The following is a 21,657-nucleotide window of genomic DNA, read 5'->3' on the forward strand; positions in this document are numbered from 1 at the left end:
TGTTGTCTCATCTTAGTATGATTATTTTTTTTTACTGGTAAACAAACTGGTCCTGTAGAAAAGACAGTTTGTGGTCATACGCACATCCTAAACTCAGGTGCCGGGCTCAAATAATACTTTGAATGAACAGAAAGGCCTGCACACTGTCTATGCTCCCAATTCACTGCTTTAGTGACAACGTATTGCTCAGAAACAGATCTTCGCCAGGTCCGACAGTGCTCACATCCCAAAATATACACAATGTGAACATCTCTGCAGTTTCTATTATAGGGTCAAGGTCTTTGAAGTGACCCGTTGTTTTTCTAAATTGATTTTTGGGTCCATCTTTTAGCTAACTAGTTCCTTTCTCTCCTTTGAACTGCTCTGTTTGATCGCATGTGAGCTTATTGAGAATTCACTGTTTCAGTGAGTGGGACTCATCCTGACCACAAGTGGGTTAGGTTGCCCCTGAAGGTCACATTGCCTTGTTTGTAAACCCTGGTGACTGTCCAGTAAAATCCGATCATGTAACGAGTGCCACCTCTCGTCTTCACTTGACTACTTGGGATTTGTAAGTGTACACGCACTTTGAGTTGCAATCTACATGAACACGTGCTAGTGAAGGATTGGTTGTATTGCCTCAACCAAAGGTTATGCCATATCATGTGGTTACCGGAGTTGATAAACACCTATCTAGGAGTTGTGAAATCAAGCATGTCTGCAATGTAGACCTACTGGAACGCAGCCATGAGGGGATCTGATTAAGCTGGCCGATTTGGCACCGGGTGCCCCGTTCAAAGCAAAGTGACGTATGTCGAGTACTCAATTTTTATAGGTTTCTCATAAGTGCTGCATCTGTCTTCAAGGGAATGTTTGCATACATTATGGAAAAGTTTGCCGCCTGTTGACAACCTGGCGGCGGCGATTACTGTTCGACTTGAGAACAGGATTTAAATCGACAAAGTCCACAAGGTTATGGTTGAAGTTTTTTTATTTCATTGACATGTTTCCTGGTATCTCATGCCTGCACATTCAGGAGCTAAACAAACTCAACCCAAACAGTAAAATGTTTAAAACAATGTACATTTTGTATCTGACAGAAGGTTAGTACTGGCTTCTTACATATCAGACAACTCTTGCTACCAGAAGATAGATTATATATAGACATGCCCTAATGAGAAGCAGTATTTTAATGGATTTATTCAAATCCCAAATAATCAGTCCAGTCAAATGATGGATCATATCATCCCTTACACTGTATAGACAATCCAACATGGTTATGATATGCTTAACCACCTGCTTTGCTGCCACAGACTAGCAAGGGTTGGGTTAACAGCCAAAATCAAATGATCCCAACTACAGGAGGGAGATATGTAAAAGGGATAAAATTGTATTACGTATGTAATCATTTAAAAAAATTAGGTCTTGTTATTGCACACAATTGTTTGGCTTCAGCTAAAACCTCCTGAAAACAGGTTCTTGAGCCCTACTGAACAAGATCAGTTCTCTAGTTAAATGCTGGGCACTATGCTTTGAAAACCTCTGTCCAAAGACTGACCTCGACTCAGACCATCGAAACCAACTATTAGTATTATAATGTGCAAAAAGGTCAAGCTGAGTCCATGGATGGAGGACATTGAGATGCCTACACAAGCTAGCAGTTTACACACTCACAGAAGCAAACACTCCGAGGGGGAATCCTCAAGGGACTGATGGTTACTATATATATCATACTCTCAGATCATCTGTAGAGGAATGCAACAGTGTACCAAACACCCCTCAACTTATAGAAGACAAAACTGAATTTCCCACTAAGGTTATAACATCCTGAGTTGGAAGCATGCATCTAAATGTTCCTAATCGGTGAGAAATGCAACATCAGCTGTCAAACTAATTGTGCAATAACCCCCCCCCTGACTGATGTGGTACAGTACATGTGAAATGGACACCAGCAATTGAAAAAAAGACGTGAGGGACAACGCTATACAGATAATTGGACATACTGATGATTGGTTGGAGGGGCTTGAACGCTGATACTGTCGATGGACCGAAGAGCAGGATTAACAAACGCGAGAAATGTGAGCCCTAACCTTCGTCAGACTCGTCATCATCCTCACTGACGGTGTATCCCCGTGTAGCACTGTGGTGGGGTGAGGCCACGGCCTTGTTTAAGAAGGGCATGCGGAAGACGGGGGAGGGAGAGCGCTCACGGGTGGGACTGCTGCTGGGACTCTGTCTTGGGCTGATGGCCTGCAGCATCCGGCCCCTGCCCTCCTTCAACATGTGCTTCTACAGAGAAAGAAGGTGGCATGTCAGTCAACATTACAAGTTCATTGGTTGTTCTTAGGCTATAGAACAAATAAATCCATGTTAGGCCGTGCACACTGATCTATAGCACGATACAAATCTTCCATGGAAAACCACACATCACTATATTATTGCCCAGAGCAGGAAATTAGGATTGCCACAAAATACACCAGTCTACTTTACACCACACAGAGAGAGAACATAAGTCCTCACCAGTGCTCCCTCGGGGCCGAACATCTGCAGGAAGTTGCCGATGAACTCCCGGGACTTCTCCTCCCACTTCTGGATGAGGTCGATGCTCTTGTTCTCCACCTTCTGCACAAACTCTTTACTCTTCTCCTCAACGTCACGCACCTTCCTCTTCACCTTGTCCACACGCTCCTGCAGGTGGTACTTCTTCTCCTGAAAGACAGGGGCACAGTGTCAAATCCAGACCGTGGCGAGCAAGGCTGCACTAGACTAGTAAAAATGTCTTAGCAGCTTTCATTCAACTACTTAAATTAATTCTGCTTCTACTGTCCTCTGACAAATAGACCGATGGCTACCTCAACTTTTGAGTCATAACTAGCAATAGTTATCACATGATCATCACAACTAATAAAAATGATAGCAACATGAAGTGTTAACGCACATTTATGAAGCTGACGTTGAGCTCTTTTGCAGTGTAGCCGCGTTGCAGGTTGCGTCTCACGTACACGTCGTAGTCGCGGACGATGCGTGTGATGATGTCCGAGGTGGAGATGCCCTCCGTCCGCTGGGTGGGCGCAAACATGCCTGTAGGCACAAGGGGTCAAAGGGGTCATCGTGACAGACACAGGGTACCAGGACGTTCATGTTTGTCATTCCTACTGGTTGTCATGGTACCCACCCGCCTCCTTGATGTGCTTGTAAACGTCATCCTGGCCTGCTGATGTATATGGGATGTCGTCATGGGCAACAAAGTCGATCTGGTGGGTTATCGGGGTGAATGAGAGATGGATGACGTCACACACAAATATACACAGACAAAATATAAACCACAGTTAAAGTGTTGGTTTCATGAGCTAAAATAAAAAGATCTCCGAAATTTTCCATACGCACAAAAAGGCTTCTCAAATTTTGTGCACAAATGTTTACATCTCTGTTAGTGAGCCTTTGCCAAGATAATCCATCCACCTGACTGGTGAGGCATATGAAGAAGCTGATTAAACATGATCATTACACAGGTGCACCTTGTGCTGGGGACAAAAGGCCCTAGAATGTGCGGTTTTGTCACAATGCCACAGACGTCTCAACTTCAGGGAGCGTGCATCTGGCATGCTGACCGCAGGAATGTCCACCAGAGCTGTGGCCAGAGTTGAATGTTAGTTTCTCTACCATAGCCCACCTCCAATGTTGTTTTAGAGAATTTGTCAGTACGTCCAACCGGCCTCAACTGCAGACCAGACATCCAGCTTCTTCACCTGCAGGATAGTCTGAGACGAGCCACCCGGATAGCTGATGAAACTGTGGGTTTGCACAACCAAAGAATTTCTGTACAAACGGTCATAAACCGTCTCAGAGAAGCTCATCTGCGTGCTCGTTGTCCTCACCAGGGTCTTGACCTGACTGCAGTTTGGTGTCGACACCGACTTCAGTGGGCAAATGCTCACCTTCAATGGCCACTGGCACGTTGGAGAAGTGTGCTCTTCACGGATGAATCCCGGTTTCAATTGTACCTGGCAGACTGTGTATGGTGTCGTGTGGGCGAGTTGTTTGTCCATCGTGGTGGTGGGGTTATGGTACGTGCAGGTATAAGCTGCGGACAACGAACACAATTGCATTTTAATCGATGGCAATTTGAATGCACAGAGATACCGTGACGAGATCCTGAGGGCCATTGTCGTGCCAGTCATCTGCCGCCATCACCTTATTTTTCAGCATGATAATGCATGGCCCCATGTCCTAAGGAGCTGTACACAATTCCTGGAAGCTGAAAATGTCCCAGTTCTTCCTCGGCCTGCATACTCACCAGACATGTAACCCATTGAGCATGTTTGGGAGGCAAATGGTGGTCACACCAGATACTGACTGGTGTTCTGATCCACGCCCCTACCTTATGTATCTGTGACAAACAGATACATAATCTGTATTTCCAGTCATGTGAAATCCATAGATTAGGGCCTAAAATCATTGAAATTGTTGCATAATATATTTTTGGTACATACATACTCTCAGACCAATCAGCATGTCATTGCTTTCCATTCTCCCCCCCCATCCCTCTAACTTTCTTTCCCTCTCTCGTGCTCACTCACTCGGTGCTTGGCGAGGAATTCGGGCGTAAGCGTCCAGGGCGCGTTCCTGACGACCTCGTCCACGTAGCGGCAGTGGCTGACTGCATCGTAGCGCTCGTCCTCGTTCATCACTGTGAACCCCTTGAACTTGTGCGTCAGGTCGTCACTACACACTGAGACGGGATGAAGAGAAGCACAGAGGTTCAGGGAAATCGAATACACAATTAGTCCTAGTACTTAATTAAGCACTATCTATGTAAAGTTAATTATCGGTTTAAAAAAATTCTGCTGAAGAACCAAATGGACAGACAGTGACATGTTAAGAGGAAAGGTTGACACGCACACAGCCAGAGTGAGACACTCACCGCCCACGATGAGGTATGTGTTGGGGAAGAGGCCCTTGGCCTGCATGAGGGCCCGGGCGTGGCCTGAGTGGAACACATCAAATATGCCATCTGCATAGACCCGCACTGGCCTATGAACTGTGGGAGAAAGGAGGGATGTGCTGGTGATGACAGCCAATCACAAGTCACTTCATTAGCGCAACATTCTATACCCCTCAAACTCAACTTGAGTCTGGACCTCGAAGCCAGTTCCACTGCATTTTTTTCATTGTTCCCCTCTAATCAGGGACTGATTTAGACCTGGGAGACCAGGTGTGTGCAATTAATTATCAAGCAGAACAGACGGAGGAAAAAGTACCTTAATAGGAAATTACTCAAGTAGAGGTGAAAGTCACCCAGTGTAATCCTACTTGAGTAAAAGACAAAGTATTTGATTTTAAATATACTTGTATCAAAATTAAATGTAATTGCTCAAATATACTTAAGTATCAAAAGTAAAAGTACACTTTTTCTAATTCCTTACATAAGCAAACCTGATGGCACCATTTTTTTATTTAAATGTATTTACGGATAGCCAGGAGCACGCTCCAAGACTCAAGACATAATTTACAAACGAAGCATGTGTTTTGTGAGTCCGCCAGATCAGAGGCAGTAGGGATGACCAGGGATGTTCTCTTGATAAGTCTGTTAATTTGAATATTGTCAGGGAAAATGTATGGAGTAAAATGTACATCATTTTCTTTAGGAATGTAGTGAAGTAAAAGTAGTCAAAAATATAAATAGTAAAGTACAGATTCCCCAAAAAACGACTTAAAAGTACTACTTGAATACTTTACACCACTGAGAACAGAAAACCAGCAGGCTCCCGACCTCGTGGGGTAAGAGTTGAATACCCCTGTTCTATACATTTTCAGAACGGTACATTTGGGGTGAGAGTGAATAAGAGGTTGTTTTTGAGTGAGTATAAGACTGAGTGTGCGCGCGACTCACATGGAGTTCCCCTCTTGGCCTCCTCCATGCTGACTCGCAGGTATGGAGTGTCCTCAGCCGACTCCAGCTCATCAGCAAAGGAGGCGGGATCTTTTAAACCCTAGTGTAGGAACACACGTTATTACAATGAGGTTTTCCTTCATACGAATCATGACTCACTTGCCTCTCTTACCCAACACATAGCAACTCCCCATAAACAAAGTCTGCACACACACAGACCCACAAAGCCTCTTCCTCACTCACCACGGTGGATCTTGGGACTTTCCCTGGTCGCTCTACCTCCTCAGCTTCTCCCTTGGATCCATCTCTCCTCCTCTTCCTGGACAGGATTGACCGGCTTGAGCTGTGGGCTTCCATCCAAAGGCTGAAAGGGCAAAAGTCACGTGTTCACACACCAACCACCATCTTGCTTAGAGAGCAAACGTAATCACATGCCGTTTTGATACGCTCAAACAGAATGTGTTGTCTACATGCAAGAACAACATTAACCAGTACAAGGATGTGCAAATAAGTCATCTTGACTCTACTGAAGGTCACATAGGCTTATTTCTTACAAATGATGAGGTAGAATTCTCTCTGCAGCGAGTCTACATCGAATTACTTTGGAGAATTCCATTAAATTATTGGCCACAGGGCGGAATCCATCCACGAGCAGGACCCGGAGGCAGGCGGGTCAGGTGGTGGGTTTCTGCGTCTGCCGCGTCGAATGGTACCGTTACCTAATAACCTGTGCATGTTCTCGGTGAACACATTCACTTGGATTTAAAATCACCCACACTTTCAAATCGACACTTGCCTCTGTTCAGGTTTAATGCTCGGATTTATGTTGAAATAAGAAATGCCTTTTTTTAAGGAAATAACTTTGCCCCGCCTCATTCCGGAAATTCCTTCGCAATAACATTGAGGGCTAAAAAAAAGTTTGACCGTCGGCTTTAATATCCTTTAGTCAAAAAGTACTACTGGATTAGGTAGCTGGTGTGAATGTATTAGGCTATAGTTTCACAATCAACAGTGTGGTTGCATACCTTTGTGGCTCAACCTTTCTTGGATAACTGGCACAGTTTAACAGTGTTTTGGAGTTTGACATTTGCATGTCATGTCTGAAATTAGTAGCTATTTGATCAAGGGCGATACTCCATGGTACCGGAATTACGCTTTCACTCCGATGTTTCACTTTGAGATGTATGCCAAACAAAAAACATTGATTTCAAAGTTTAACAAATCATAAAACTGTATTAACAATGACTACTTCGAACGATTTAGACAGAATAACTGCAGATGCAAAATTTGGTAAAACAATTAAAGGTAAAATATCCCGCGAAAAAAATCTGGAACCACATTTTCCAAATATCTGCTCCAAATGATGATTCAAAGTTGTCTGCAGAAAGAATGGGGTGTCAGCTATGACATGACAAATATTTCGTAAATTGAAATTGATTTACATCTGGTAACGGAATTCCATAATTTGTCCCTAATATGTACTATACAGAAATGCATTATTATGGATATGACTATCACTATCCTACATAGCTACACAAAAGGTAAAAATATGCAATATCCTTATTTTGCATATTATTCTAGACACTGGCTATCATTGTAATGAGCTCCGCCTCCAAACAAGATCACATTTGGTTGGTACCTACCAGACCAAATCTGAAACAATCATAGATGTCTATGTTTCACAAGTTTGGACATCACAGCATAGCTCAGTATACATTAGGGCACAGAATACAGCTCAGTAGAATTGGAGTACAGTAAATATGTTCAGCATAGTAGATACTGTATGTTCAGTACAGTATACTGTACTCTACTTTTTTTTATTGTACTGTCCAAACTTGTGAAACAGACATCTATGATCGGTTCAGATTTGGCCCGGTCAGGGCGGACTGACCAAATTTCAGCTACTTTTCAACTTCCATGGAGGTCCGGTGTAGATCGGTGCTCAGTGGGTGAGGTTGCTTGTTACAGTAAATGGAAAGAGGGTAGGTGTCATGGTAGATGTCAGTAAGAGCCGGGAGAGGTGACATTAACTGAACTGGAGAGAGAGAGCGAGAGAGCGGCAGAGAGAGAGAGGAAGAAGGGGAGGGAGGGGTTGTCCAGACTGTTCAGTTTTGCTTTGACCACCAGACAGAGGAAGAAAAAAAAACAGTTATGAGCTGAACATAACAGTACGCCAGTGGAAGGGAGGACAGTAGAAGGTGAACTATGGGAAATCATAGTAGTCACAACCACAGTTTGTGACTGATTTCCCATAGTAGACAATTAAATTGCAGTAATTCCGTTACTAATTAATAAACAAACTTGACATCAGTAAAAACACAAACTAATTGGTAGGTCTACCTTTACTTGTTACTTTATGAACTTTCATTATCCTTCCTCATGAGGGAGAGAAATTATAAAATATCTTAAAGATACAGTATGTGGGTTTTTTGGTAACAAAATTAGCACAAGACAAAGTTTCTTAAAAACGTACAGAAAGCAAATAATTTCTCAAACAAAATGTGATGATATTAGTGGGCAGGGTCTTTACTTCAACATGATTGTGTTTTGATGCAAGACTTTTTCTGGTAGATGTTTTCTAAGACCCCTTTTCAATCTGTTATACCAGAAATCAAAGCCTTTGCTTATTGAGAAATGTATATAATATGCCTTAATTAAAGAATAGAGACTCATCTTTCATTTGACACCCAATTTGACATGCTCTTATGAAGTTCACATGTTGGTGCTCATGGATCCTTTCAGATTGAAATCCCCACATGCAGTTTGCAAAAGTCATAGGCTATTTGTAATGTTAGCGGGTGCCAAGCTGCAATGGCTTAAACACAATGTTCCCATAACTCTTTACCCGTGTGTGTATTCCACGGATTCAGTTACTTTGGACTACTTGTATTATTCTATTCCAGTCTACAGACCATTATCTTCTAGCAAAGTGTGTGTGTCACTCTCTGTGCGTGTAACTGCCAAAATAAAGAAAACGCTTGAGTAAATGAGGGATACAAAGTATATTGAAAGCAGGTGCTTCCACACAGGTGTGGTCCCAGAGTTAATTAAGCGATTAACATCCCATCATGCTTAGGATCATGTATAAAAAATGCCCAGTTGCCCATTGTTTTTGCTACCATGGCTAGAAAAGAGATCTCAGTGACTTTAAGGGGAGGAGGGGGGTGTTAACGTGTGTGTCAGTCACCAGATCTCAATTGAACACTCATGGGAGATTCTGGAGCAGTGCCTGAGGCAGCGTGTCGCACCACCATCAACAAAACACCAAATTGTGTAATTTCTCATGGTAGAATGGTGTTGCATCCCTCCAATGGAGTTACAGGCACTTGTAGACTCTATATTAGTGGTCACCAACCTTTTCTGAGTCAAAATCCATGCCGAGATCTACCGCTCTGATTTTTTATTAACATGACTTAAAAAATGTAAGCCTATGCAACATTAACCTATTAAAAACAGTTCTGTAGCAATGAGGTTTGTGCAGTAAGCTATAGGCCCAATACATTATCACCGCATACTGGCTTTGCTTGAATTGACCTGCCAATGCATTGTTGTTCGGGACATTTAAAAATATATATATTTCAAATTTTGGAGGTAGGCTATATGATCACACCGGTAATAGATCCATTGTTGTATTACTTGTGAGGCACAGCTGAGTGAGCATACATTTAAATAATTTGCTTTTTATTTTACTGAGCTGATGGTGCCTGCATCTGATGGTCAGTCTCAGCGGAGAGAGAGAGAGCCACAGACTGAGGGTCTGCCTCTCAACATCCCGCCACTCTCCCTTTCCTCCACTGACACTGACCAAAAAGGGACACCGTCTTCCAGGTGATGGCGAAACTCGAGTCGCACCACATTATTTCTGTCTCATGCACAAATTCATGTTGTTACTCCTATGAACAGAGAAAGTGAAATATTCCTCAATATAAGAGACCCAAGATGCTAATAATAACAACTCAAGCCTATCAATACACTTTCCTCATCATTCATTACTGCTGCACTGCTTGTTGTAGCACTGAGTGGAAATAGGAAGAACTCACATTATGGGTTATAAAAGTGTTGAATACAAAGTGTTGACAGTGCTGAGTAAGAACTTAAACTCACTCATAAAAGCAGCAGCTCTTTGCTGTATTCATTGGCAGTTTCTCTCATGGTTTTAAACGTTTTGAAATCTCCCAGTATCCATTTTGCCGTAGCTTTCTTTTATGCCTGCTACGTTACTGCAGACTCGGTCATCTGAGCAATCTGATTGGCCAGCGATAGCATAGTGCACTTGATTTCCTCTCCAGGCCCACCGGGAAGGCAGAGTTTGTACCTTCAGACACATGAAATGGCAACAGCTTGCCTACCCGGCGCGCAGGGCAGCGGAATTGGCTGCACCTACCACCAACAGCCCGAGACTAATACAAAAAAATTAGAAAACGCAAGGCTTCATCGTTGAGTTTTTTACAGAAATGTTTGGCGATCGACTAGAAATGCCTTGGAGATCGACAAGTCGATCGTGATTTACTGGTTGGTGACCACTGCTCTATACCAAGGCACATTGATGCCGTTCTGGTGGCTAAACACCCTATTAAGGAACTGTTAGTGTTCCCTTTTTTGGCAGTTACCTTCATCTGTCTCACACACTTTGCTAGAATATGGTCTCTGGTCTGTAGACTGGAAAATATTGCTTGTTAAATCACTAACCACTAGCTACTAACTGATCCCATGGAAGGCTCACCGATCTACACCAATTGATTGTCAGTGATACAAGAGAGAAAGGTGGCTAGGAGTTTTCACACGATGCTTTAGTTTAGCTGATAGTGACCTCATAGGGCAGCTGTACAGTCTTAGCAAACAGTCGTTCATCTCTTAGGTTGCCATGAGTCACCATGCAGACAGATTCCTTCTCTGACTCAGATTTGACAAGCCAACAAAGTATGCAGGTAAGTAACCAGCTGTACCTGACAGGTACAACCCTCTGGAAACTAAATCAGTGGGCGGATTCGATTATGCTGAGGCGCGAGACACTGCTCTATTGCCCGTAACGTGAACGGGCAAAAGAGGGAGTGCGGGCCCAACAGTCATGGTGCTTTCAAAACAACTGGGAAATCGGGAGAAAAAAACGAGGACGAATCATGACGTCAGTGATCTTCAGGACGGAAAATCTGTCCTAAAAAGTAGGCCCGAGTTCCCGACTAGGAATTACGCGTTGGATGACAGTTTAAACGAATTTTCCCAGTCGGAGTTCGTTTTTTTCTCCCGAGTTCCCAGTTGTCTTGAACGCACTGAAATCGGAGATTTCCAAGTTCCCAGTTATTTTGAACGCGGCATCATACTCAGATAACTAAAAAGACATCATTCACGTACTTACCGCTCTGTGCTTGGAATTTGCAGTGTAGAAGTAGGTAACGTTACTGCTGAAAGCTATCTAGCTCATAGACAGTGTGCTAGGGAAATCTTTTATAGCTAACTAACGTTACTGTCAAGTTGGTTTGCTCTCTGTTGCTTGCTATCTGTTGGTTAATAACGCTAAATTCACTAACTAGCTAGCTAGAACAGTGCACCCAACACTCAGGTAATGTTAGTCCAATGTCTCGAACTGTGCCACCAGCTCGATGGGAAGAGGACGCGCATTGGTTAGGGAGTAGACTAACATATGGATTATCAACAGAGTATTTCTAGCTAACTAATGCAGTCATCGGAATGACAGTTTACTCCACAGGAACTACAACAACCGGGACACGTCTCCAGGAAATTACGTAAAAATTAAAGGGTGCCTGACATTTCCGGTAAAATCACCTCAGTCAGAGAGGAAGATACGAAGCGAGATGTTACTCTCGCCAAAACCTGGCAAAAAATAAGCCCAATGCCTACATGGGCTTTTTTTGGACATAAACTTGTCGCCTGCCTTCCCGCCCAAGTATAGGTAGCTGCGTCCCAGACTTGTCTCAGATTAGTGGGTGTGTCAAAAACTCCTTTCCATGCACCCATACCAAGTGTTTTTACAACTAAACTAATATGTATTTATTTCAGTTTATTTGAGTAAATACTTTAACACTTTTCTTTCTTAAAACTGCATTGTTGGTTAACGGCTTGTAAGTAAGCGTTTCACTGTAAGGTCTACTACACCTGTTGTATTCGGCGCATGTGACAAATAAAATTTGATTTGCTAGACCACAGCCTGTCATTTCAAATTGGAACATATTAGTCTTAGTGGGCAGAGCCAAGCACGAGCTAGCGAGATCCGATTGGCACGTTCTAGCTAACATTTGCATATTTCCGTCAGTTAACGCCTACTCTGAAGTGCGCGTGTGCAATAACTCAATTTGCCTTTACACTCTTTCTAAACAACGCACTTTTTAACAGCTTGGCATAGGGGAAATTATACAAAACCTCCGTCACTCTGTTCGTAATAGATACTAGTTTTGGGAACAGAAAACTGTATTGAGATAATGTTTTATTGATGAGACAATTTAGCAGAATGTCGGACAAAATCCACCTCGTTCCATCTTCTCCCACTTGTCTTCCTCTGACTACCACATTTGATAGTGAGTGGAAACGCCAAGCGGATGCTTCACATTTATACATCCGGTGAAATATCTCTCATTGTTCTATCTGTGCCCATACTCCGTTCGCCATATCGGGTCCACTGAGGTATCGATTGGGACGCACGACTCCCAATGTTAGGGCGGAGATATCAGCATCTCGTCATTATATACAGATTTCTGTTTCTTGTTTTGCATGGCCCGATGCCCCGGTTGGGTGAAGATTTCGCTTAATGACCAATATAATGGTCTAAAATATCCAAACTCCAGGCACCCGGGACAACAGGCCATGAAAAACGAACTCTCCCTCAGCGGCGTAGAGAACGGACCACAATGTAGCAACCAATGATTTATATGTACACACTAGACCTGGCACTCCCCCCACCATTTAAAACAATATTTTGAAAGCTATAGAAATGCATTTATTAACGTACAGACACCTTAATGCATACTTAAGTTATATTATGTGAGCTAAACAAAAACAAAATATAAAACATTTATCTTAATGTATCATTTTTATAGATTACTAATGTTACGGTCCCCACTACTACTAATAAATAGTTTATTTTGGTCTTTTAAACATTTAATTGATGTAAGAATTCCATTAATTCCTTTGGATGACTGCTCCTACTGGGGAGTGCCAATATGGCCAATACATAGCATTAACAATCCAGGGTTTATACACATCATTAGTGGCAACGAACTGGCAGTGGATGAGGCTAAAGAGTTTATTCTCTACTCAGGCAAATACATTTTCAGGACACTACACTAGCTAGTATACTACCCACATGCAAATATGTGAGTTTTTATTCTGGGTGATATGTATGATGCATAAGAAATGCACACAAAATAAATGTACCAATTATCATCTTTTATTCATTTCTCTCATACATTGCCAGCATATTTTATGCAGTCAAACAACCAGGTGGTCATTTACATCCAACCCTTAATCTTTACTTCTAAAACACTGGTTTAGCAAAGATAATTCAATTTTATCCAGTAAGTGTGAGCCTTGAACCATTTCTGTCAACTTGAGGACAGGACAATGTCAGATCAACTATCTAAGTATGAAGATGACCTCATCTTACTTTTGCTGATTCATATTCAACTAACTGTGGACCAGATGACAATACCAAAGCCTCAAGAAAAGCAGGGCAAATCAATAGAGACAAAATTGAGATAAAGGAGTTGAGGACTAGACCGCAAACAGAAGATGCAAAAATAGGAATGCTTATTATCATTACGTACCACTAGTTTCTACTATTGAGTTCTTTTGCCATGAGAATTATATCCGGCTTCATATCTTGTGCTTAGACTTGTGTTGCTGAACTTCTTCCCAGTCCAACCAAGGCATTTGGTCGTACTACCAAAACTGAACATTTTCAAAGCAAACATAACCTTTCAATATACTAAATTAAAGTGGAAATTGTATAGTTCATATTACACAAAAATTATAACGAAGTGGTGGCAAATAAGACTTCCAAAAAGGACAACCGAAAACAGAAACAAAGCTCATGATTCCACAAGATGGCCAACTTGCTTTAGATTGACAGAACACATTACCTTATTATTTCGGAAAACCCACTACTGGAATGTAGCTTATGGCTTTTTTTGTGTGCTGTAAAGTGTTCAGCTTTATCATTTAAGGCACAAGGAAGGAATGACTTGATAGAGCTTGCCAAAAGTAACCAGCAAGACAAATAATATAGAAAAGGCCAAATAAAATAAGACAAATTAAGAACAAAAAGTCACAAAAAGTGCAAGATAGTGGCTCATCCTCCTTGACCTAGCTTTGTGCAGCTTAAGAAGACTGAGAATGTTGAGTGAAGGATAATGGGATGTCATAGAGCAGAGACAGAGGTGTTTCTTGGTAGGCCAGATACTGAGTGGAATGGATGGGTTCGACATGTCATCCTACATGCCCATCCGAATGCTCTGAATGATCTGGAAGATAGCTGTGGAGAGAAATTCAAATGTTAAGAAAATAAATCACTGGAGTTCATGGACAAAGAAACTTGGCGAGTCAAAGAATCTCTTGAATGACACTGGAAAACCCTGACCTGGGGAAAAAAGCGTTTTAATTCACCGATGACAGCAGTCGTCATTGAAGCTCAGAACACAGCTGGGAACTGACCAGAATGTTCCGCCGGAATTGTCTACTTTACCCATTTTCTTCTAATTCGCCAGTGTGACTATATCCCTCCTTTCCTGCAAGGTATTAATTTTGATTTCCAAGGTGACTAATGTAATTGCTCAATTATGTTCTGATGGAATCTCTGAAAGTGTTGCCAAACCCACTGACTACTAAAAGCTTGGATTGGGACAAACAGTGGGAGGTAGTAAAGCAAAATGTCAAACCAGACCACACAGAAACAGTACAAACAGATTATCTGACCCTGGATAAAAGAGAAACAGTCTCCAACAGTTAGCTGGCGGAGGTCCTAGAACACTTAGCTAATATTGGGGAAGGACACAAGTTTTGATGAGGTGGGCAACAAGCACGTTGATATTGCCTGTTAAAGGCAAACAGTGACAAAAAGATGTGTAAAAAGGCTGACAAAACCCTAAGGCTGTTACAAGAGACTAACAAACCCCTCAAGGGACCACTGCTTGGTTTAAATTGTGCAAAAACTTTGTACGACAAAGTTATGAAATCTGTTTTTAGACTCAGGTTTTGCCATCAGCTCGAAGATGGTGTCACCTTTTTGGTCAGTCTTACTCTTAGCGTAGGGGGCAGAGCTGAGGGTGGTCCGACAGTGAGAAGCGGGCCCTCTGATGCTCTCCCTCCGCTGAGACTGACCATCAGATGCTGGCACAATCAGTCCAGTAAAATAAAGGCACATTCTTTCAATTTATGCACACTCAGCTGTGCCTCACAAGTAATATAACAAATGATGATCCTATACCTCAAGTTGAAATACAATTTTTTTTAATGGTTTGAGAAGAACAATTCAAGCATAGCCAATAATGTATTGGGCATATAGCTTCCAACAACCTCATTGCTACATAACTGTTTTTAATAGGTTAATGTTGCATAGGCTTATGTTTTTTAAGTCATGTTTAAAAAAAAAAAAAAAAAATCTAAGCAGTAGATCTCTGCCTTCTGACTCAGAAAGTGATCTAATCTCAGAAAGGTTTGGGGAGTACAAGGATCAGATAGGTAAGCAATAGGGTTTCATCTGGCCTTATGACAAGCTCAGTAAAATGTTGGATACACCCATCCAATCCTTTCAGATCAACAAATGTGTCTAGGACATGGGATGGGCAAATGGCGGCCCACTGTGCAATTTCAAAATTTGGTTGTGAATCAGCAGTTTCTCTCTTGTTAAGTCAGTCACTGATAAGTCAGTCAATTAGCCCATGTCAGCTACATTTTTTTTTTTTTTTTTAGATTGCCAAGTTAGTTTTGAGCCAACTATCTATACTTGTTATCATGATCGAATTACCGACAGGTCCTCATTCATTTTGTTAGTCAGTCTCACTCAGATATCATATTAAAAACTGAAAACATCTCTCCACCCCATGGCAAAATGTGTAGAATTGCAGCATAGATTATTTAAAACTTCAACATTTTCTCTACACCCCAAATTCCTCTCCGCTGTCAAGAGGGGGGAGCCACTAAAATGTTTTGCTTGCAATGTGGGACAGGGGGAGAATATGGGGATCAATTTCAGAGCTGTTCATTGTCACTGGCAAATTAGTTAAAATCAACACAACTCACCTGATCCACACACAACAAAGATGAAGAGCGCCAACAGCCAGGGTCCGACGGCTACCTTATCATCCTGAGGGTTTCTCTGTGGAACCAAATACAGTACACGTCATGCTATCATGTCAAAAGTAATCATTACAAAAAAGTTTTGAAACTGCATTAAAAGCGCAGTAACTGCAGTCGACTGTGGTATTTTGGACGTAGTAACTGCAGTTATACTGCACTGTAACTGCTGTTACACTACAAAATTACTGTATTAAAAATATATATTTGCAGCATACTGCTGTTAAACTGCACTTTGACTGCAATCAGAGTGCAGTCATTCTACTGTACTGTATCATATTGGTCAAACATGTATACCTCTAAAAGCCGTAATCAGAAACATACAGCGCTTTAAATGAAAATGTAATTCAACTTGGCATGATGTAAAAATGTACTTTCATGGATACAATTAATGTTACAGCTGACCAAAGATTGACAGCATGAGCTGTTGGCACCTGGGCTAGAAACATTGATATATGTGAATATATAAATAAAAAGCTAGCAAACAATCAGACACTTAAGCGTTTGCCTTTGACTAATTTACGTAGCGTTAACATATTCCTTAACTCGTTCGCAAACCGAAATAAAAATAGTAAAAAAATGTTACCGTGGATTTGGATACGTTGCCTCTTTGCGTGATATTCTTGCTGTGTTTTTCGTTGGCCATACGAATCCTCTGTTTGGCGACCATCTTCCAAATAAGTAGGTTATTAATTATTCTTACAAAAAGTTAGGAATGTGAGTGATATGGTTAATATGTCTCACGTATGTAGTGGTGGCTCTAGTCTAGAATACCCACTTTTTCAAAAGGAAGAAGAATAGCAGTGCAAATGTATACGTATACAAATCTTAACCCCGCCCACACAGGAAGACCACATTTCGAACTTGCAATGTTTATTTGGTATATCTTTCCGCCGCCCACTGTGTGGCAATATAGTTCTACCCACTTCGATCATTCCACAGTAGCATTTACAATACTGCCTTTGCTAGTGCAGTTTCGGTCCGTGTGTTTATGTATAATTCCTATTTCCGACCAGGTCCACAATCCTAGTGCTTCAACTATTTCGACTTTGATGTAGTAAAAGCAAACCTAATGAACTTGACTTGGATGGTATTTGGTATTTTATTAGGATCCCCATTAGCTGTTGCAAAAGCAGCAGCTACTCTTTCCGGGGACACACAAAACATAAAACATTACATAATAAAGACATTAGTAGACAAAAACAACTCAAGGACAGAACTACATCAACTAAAAAATAAGGCACACGTAGCCTACATATCAATACCAATACATACACACAAACTATCTCGGTCAAATAGGGGAGAGGTATCGTGCCTTGAGGTGTTGCTTTATATGTTTTTTGAAACCAGGTTTGCTGTTCATTTGAGCAATGCATTGACAATTACATTTTAATTTCAGATTCAGATTTCAGTACTGTCTTTATTCTTGTATAGGGGGGAATGTAAGGTAGGTTAATGATCCCCAAACCAACAATGATCAGAATTGACAAATATACTGAACAAAAATATAAAGTGTTGGTCCCATGTCTCATGAGCTGAAATAAAATATCCCAGAATTTGTCCACACTGTAAGAATATTTTGAGGATAAATACACAACGCAGAGGACGAGAGGTCATTAGAGTACTAATGATCAATGGAAATAGTGTTTTTTCTGTAATATCAATGGGTCAGAGACATGGGAGGAATTTCAGACCGGGACTCATAGCTACATGGCAAGTTCTCATTGGTCCAAATTGTTTATACATTGAACCTGAAATAGGATACTTGTTATTTGGCCATTGGCCCAGTTTTATTGCAAGGAATTGTAATTGGTCACCACAGGCTATGGCTGGGTTATAAAACTACATCCTGTTCCTTTGTTCTGTGGAGAGAGTCACTGAGGACAAGGGAGCATGAACATCTACTGCCCTGCATGATTTGTTCTCTTTGAATAAACCTATTTTCCTCCCCCTGATTTGCTTTGGGGTCTGTGTTATTGAAGAATAACATCAACTGCTAACAACACCCACAAAAAGCTTATTTCTCTCAAATTGTGTGCACAAATTTGTCTACATCCCTGTTTGTGAACATTTATTCTTCTGCCAAGATCATCCAACCACCTGACAGGTGTGGCATATCTAGAAGCTGATTAAACAGCATGATCGTTACACAGGTGCATCTTGTGCTCAGGATAATAAAAGGCCACTCTAAAATGTGCAGTTTTGTCACACAACACAATACCTCAGACGTCTCAATTGTTGAGGGAGCATGCAATTGGTATGCTGACTGCAGGATTGTCCACCAGAGCTGTTGCCAGAGGATTGAATGTTAATTTCTCTACCATAAGACGCCTCCAATGTCGTTTTAGAGAATTTGGCAGTACGTACAACCGGCCTCACAACCGCAGACCACGTGTAACTACGCCAGCCCAGGACATCCAAACTGGCTTTGTTGAAATTGTTGCATGTTGCGTGTATATTTTTGTTCAGTATACAGTGCATTCGGAAAGTATTCAGACCCCTTGACTTTTTCCATATTTTGTACAATTACAGCCTTATTCTAAAATTGATTAAATTGTTTTTTCCCCCATCAATCTACACACAATATCCCATAATGACAAAGCAACAACTGAAATATCTCATTTACATAAGTATTCAGAACCTTTACTCAGTACTTTGTTGAAGCACCTTTGGCAGTGATTACAGCCTCGAGTCTTCTTGGGTATGAAACTACAAGCATGGCACACCTGTATTTGGGGAGTTTCTCCCATTCTTCTCTGCAGATTCTCTCACACTCTGTCAGGTTGGATGGGGAGCGTCACTGCACAACTATTTTCAGGTCAATCCAGAGATGCTCGATCGTGTTCAAGTCCGGGCTCTGGCTGGGCCACTCAAGGACATTCAGAGACTTGTCCCGAAGCCACTCCTGCATTGTTTTGGCTGTGTGCTTAGGGTCATTGTTCTGTTGGAAGGTGAACCTTTGCCCTAGTCTGAGGTCCTGAGTACTCTGGAGCAGGTTTTCATCAAGGATCTCTCTGTCCTTTGCTCCGTTCATCTGTCACTCGATCCTGACTGGTATTCCAGTCCCTGCTGCTGAAAAACATCCCCACAGCATGATGCTGCCACCACCGTGCTTCACCGTAGGGATGGTGACAGGTTTCCTCCAGACGTGACGCTTGGCATTCAGGCAAAAGAGTTCAATCTTGTTTCTCATGGTCTGCGAGTCCTTTAGGTGCCAAGCGGGCTGTCATGTACCTTTTACTGAGTAATGGCTGCCGTCTGGCCACTCTACCGTAAAGGCCTGATTGGTGGAGTGCTTAAGAGATTGTTGTCCTTCTGGTTGGTTCTCCCATCTCCACAGAGGAACTCTGGAGCTCTGTCAGAGAGACCATCAGGGTTTTGGTCACCTCCCTGACCAAGGCCCTTCTCCCCCGATTGCTCAGTTTGGCCAGGTGGTCAGCTCTAGGAAGAGTCTTGGTGGTTCCAAACTTCTTCCATTTTAGAATGATGGAAGCCACTGTGTTCTTGGGGACCTTCAATGCTGCAGAAATGTTTTGGTACGCTTCCCAAGATCTGTGCCTCAACACAATCCTGTCTCAGAGCTATAACTACAGTTCCTTCGACCTCATGGCTTGGTTTTTGCACTGACATTCACTGTCAACTGTGGAACCTTATATAGACAGGTGTGTGCCTTTCCAAATCATGTCCAATCAATTGAATTTACAATAGGTGGACTCCAAGTTGTAGAAACATCTCAAAGATGATCAATGGAAACAGGATGCACCTGAGCTCAATATCGAGTTTCATAGCGAAGGTTCTGAATACTTACTTAAGGTATTTCTAAAAACCTGTTTTCACTTTGTCATTATGGGGTAATGTGTGCTGATTGATGAGGGAAATGTTTTATTTTTAATCCATTTTAGAATCAGGCTGTAACGTCACAAAATGTGGAAAAGTCAAGGGGTCTGAATACTTTTCCGAATGCACTATATATTCAACCCACAGACAGTTTAAGCAGACAAATGGTGTTGGTGGTGACAGTTATGATTGCAGATTATTAGTCACTTGGTTGTGTCCAGTGAGATAATTGAATCTTTTAATCCTTGAGATAATAAAAAAAGGATAATTCAATTTTACAGGTAAATGTTCACCTACTACTGAATGCTGGTTGGCATTAATATTAAAGAGCCACCTCAGAGACAGTTGCCGCACCTATTTCCAGTAATTCCTGTAATTCCTATCCTAGAGCGGAAATTCTTGTTGAGGTGTCACCTTGAAGACTGACGCTGGCTGCTAATACATATTCGGGCTTTCGGGGTGGGAACGTTGTGGTGATTTCCACCTGTAGCAGAGAAATAACAAATAGGGCACTCACTGACAGCTGTCACTGTAATTAGCTAGCATGCTAATCCTAGCCAGCTAATGAAAGTTATGTGAGCACCATTTACGTACTGTAAGGTGTCAGGTGAAAATAATTATAATTATTATAAAATAATAATAATTCTAAAATTATTTTTTAAGAAGACTACCACCCTACATGTCAAGAGATGAGTTTCAGCTAAACTGTGCCTATATGAGCTGTTGACATGTGTGCCACCAACCATACGCATTCAGCCTGATCCTAAGACAAAGGCAACAGTGCTGACATAACATTGACAGCTCAGTGCAGCATTTCTCCACCATTTCTGTACCAGTGACTGGCAAGACATGGTCCTCTTTTTTTAACCAGCTCATGTTTAAAACAATTTGTAAAAACACCACTGGAGATACAACTCACCAATATTACTGTTCCTCTGCTCTAGCCTTGTTGTTTGCCTCCCTGTTGTGCCTTCAGGAGGTATTCACACCCCTTGACTTTGTCCACATTTTGTTGTTACAGCCTGAATTTAAAATGGATTCAATTGCGATTTTGTGTCACTGGCCTACACACAATACCCCATAATGTCAAAGTGGAATTATGTTTTTAGAATTTTTAACAACTTAAAACATTTTAAACTGAAATGTCTTGAGTCAATAAGTACTCAAACCCTTTTTTTTGGCAAGCCGAAATAAATTCAGGCGTAAAATGCATGTTTTGGAATATTTTTTTTCCCTACAGGCTTCCTACTTTTCACTCTGTCAATTAGGTTAGTATTGTGGAGTAACTAAAATGTTGTCATCCTCAGTTTTCTCCTATCACAGCCATTAAACTCTATAGCCGTTTTTAAGTCACCATTGGCCTTATGGTGAAATCCTTGAGTGGTTTCCTCTCCTGCAACTGAGTTAGGAAGGACGTTAAGTATACGCCTGGAGTCAGAAAGCATGTGCAGGAGGCGAGTTTAATACAGAACAGCTACAAATGCACAAACATGGGAAATGAAATTAATGTGTGAGACAATTAAAAATACCTATGGACTGATGAACACAGAGGGCTAAATAAAGGGGAAGTAATCAGAAAAGTGAGGAATTCCAGGTGTGCCTAATGATGAGGCGCAGGTGTGCGTGATGAAGGTTGCCAGGTG

The 21,657-nt window shown here is 41.7% G+C and overlaps 2 protein-coding genes across 2 annotated transcripts; both read right to left on the reverse strand.

Annotated features, from left to right (window-relative positions):
• Positions 1-952: 952 nt before the first annotated feature.
• Positions 953-11,589, reverse strand: LOC120055817 (choline-phosphate cytidylyltransferase A-like). Its single transcript, XM_039003806.1, has 9 exons — positions 11,229-11,589; positions 6,116-6,236; positions 5,873-5,972; positions 4,904-5,020; positions 4,560-4,711; positions 3,155-3,233; positions 2,918-3,060; positions 2,500-2,688; positions 953-2,268 (listed from the first exon to the last, which is right to left on the reverse strand). The coding sequence occupies exons 2-9, from the start codon at positions 6,227-6,229 to the stop codon at positions 2,065-2,067; spliced, it is 1,098 nt and encodes a 365-aa protein (XP_038859734.1). The 5' UTR covers positions 6,230-6,236; positions 11,229-11,589; the 3' UTR covers positions 953-2,064.
• Positions 11,590-13,252: 1,663 nt separating this feature from the next.
• LOC120055818 (stress-associated endoplasmic reticulum protein 1-like) lies at positions 13,253-16,985 on the reverse strand. The gene is made up of 3 exons (XM_039003807.1): positions 16,764-16,985; positions 16,124-16,199; positions 13,253-14,357 (listed from the first exon to the last, which is right to left on the reverse strand). The coding sequence occupies exons 1-3, from the start codon at positions 16,845-16,847 to the stop codon at positions 14,317-14,319; spliced, it is 201 nt and encodes a 66-aa protein (XP_038859735.1). The 5' UTR covers positions 16,848-16,985; the 3' UTR covers positions 13,253-14,316.
• Positions 16,986-21,657: the final 4,672 nt, after the last annotated feature.

The sequence above is a fragment of the Salvelinus namaycush genome, chromosome 11 (genome assembly GCF_016432855.1).
Source record: "Salvelinus namaycush isolate Seneca chromosome 11, SaNama_1.0, whole genome shotgun sequence".
Classification (NCBI taxonomy): Eukaryota; Metazoa; Chordata; class Actinopteri; order Salmoniformes; family Salmonidae; genus Salvelinus; species Salvelinus namaycush.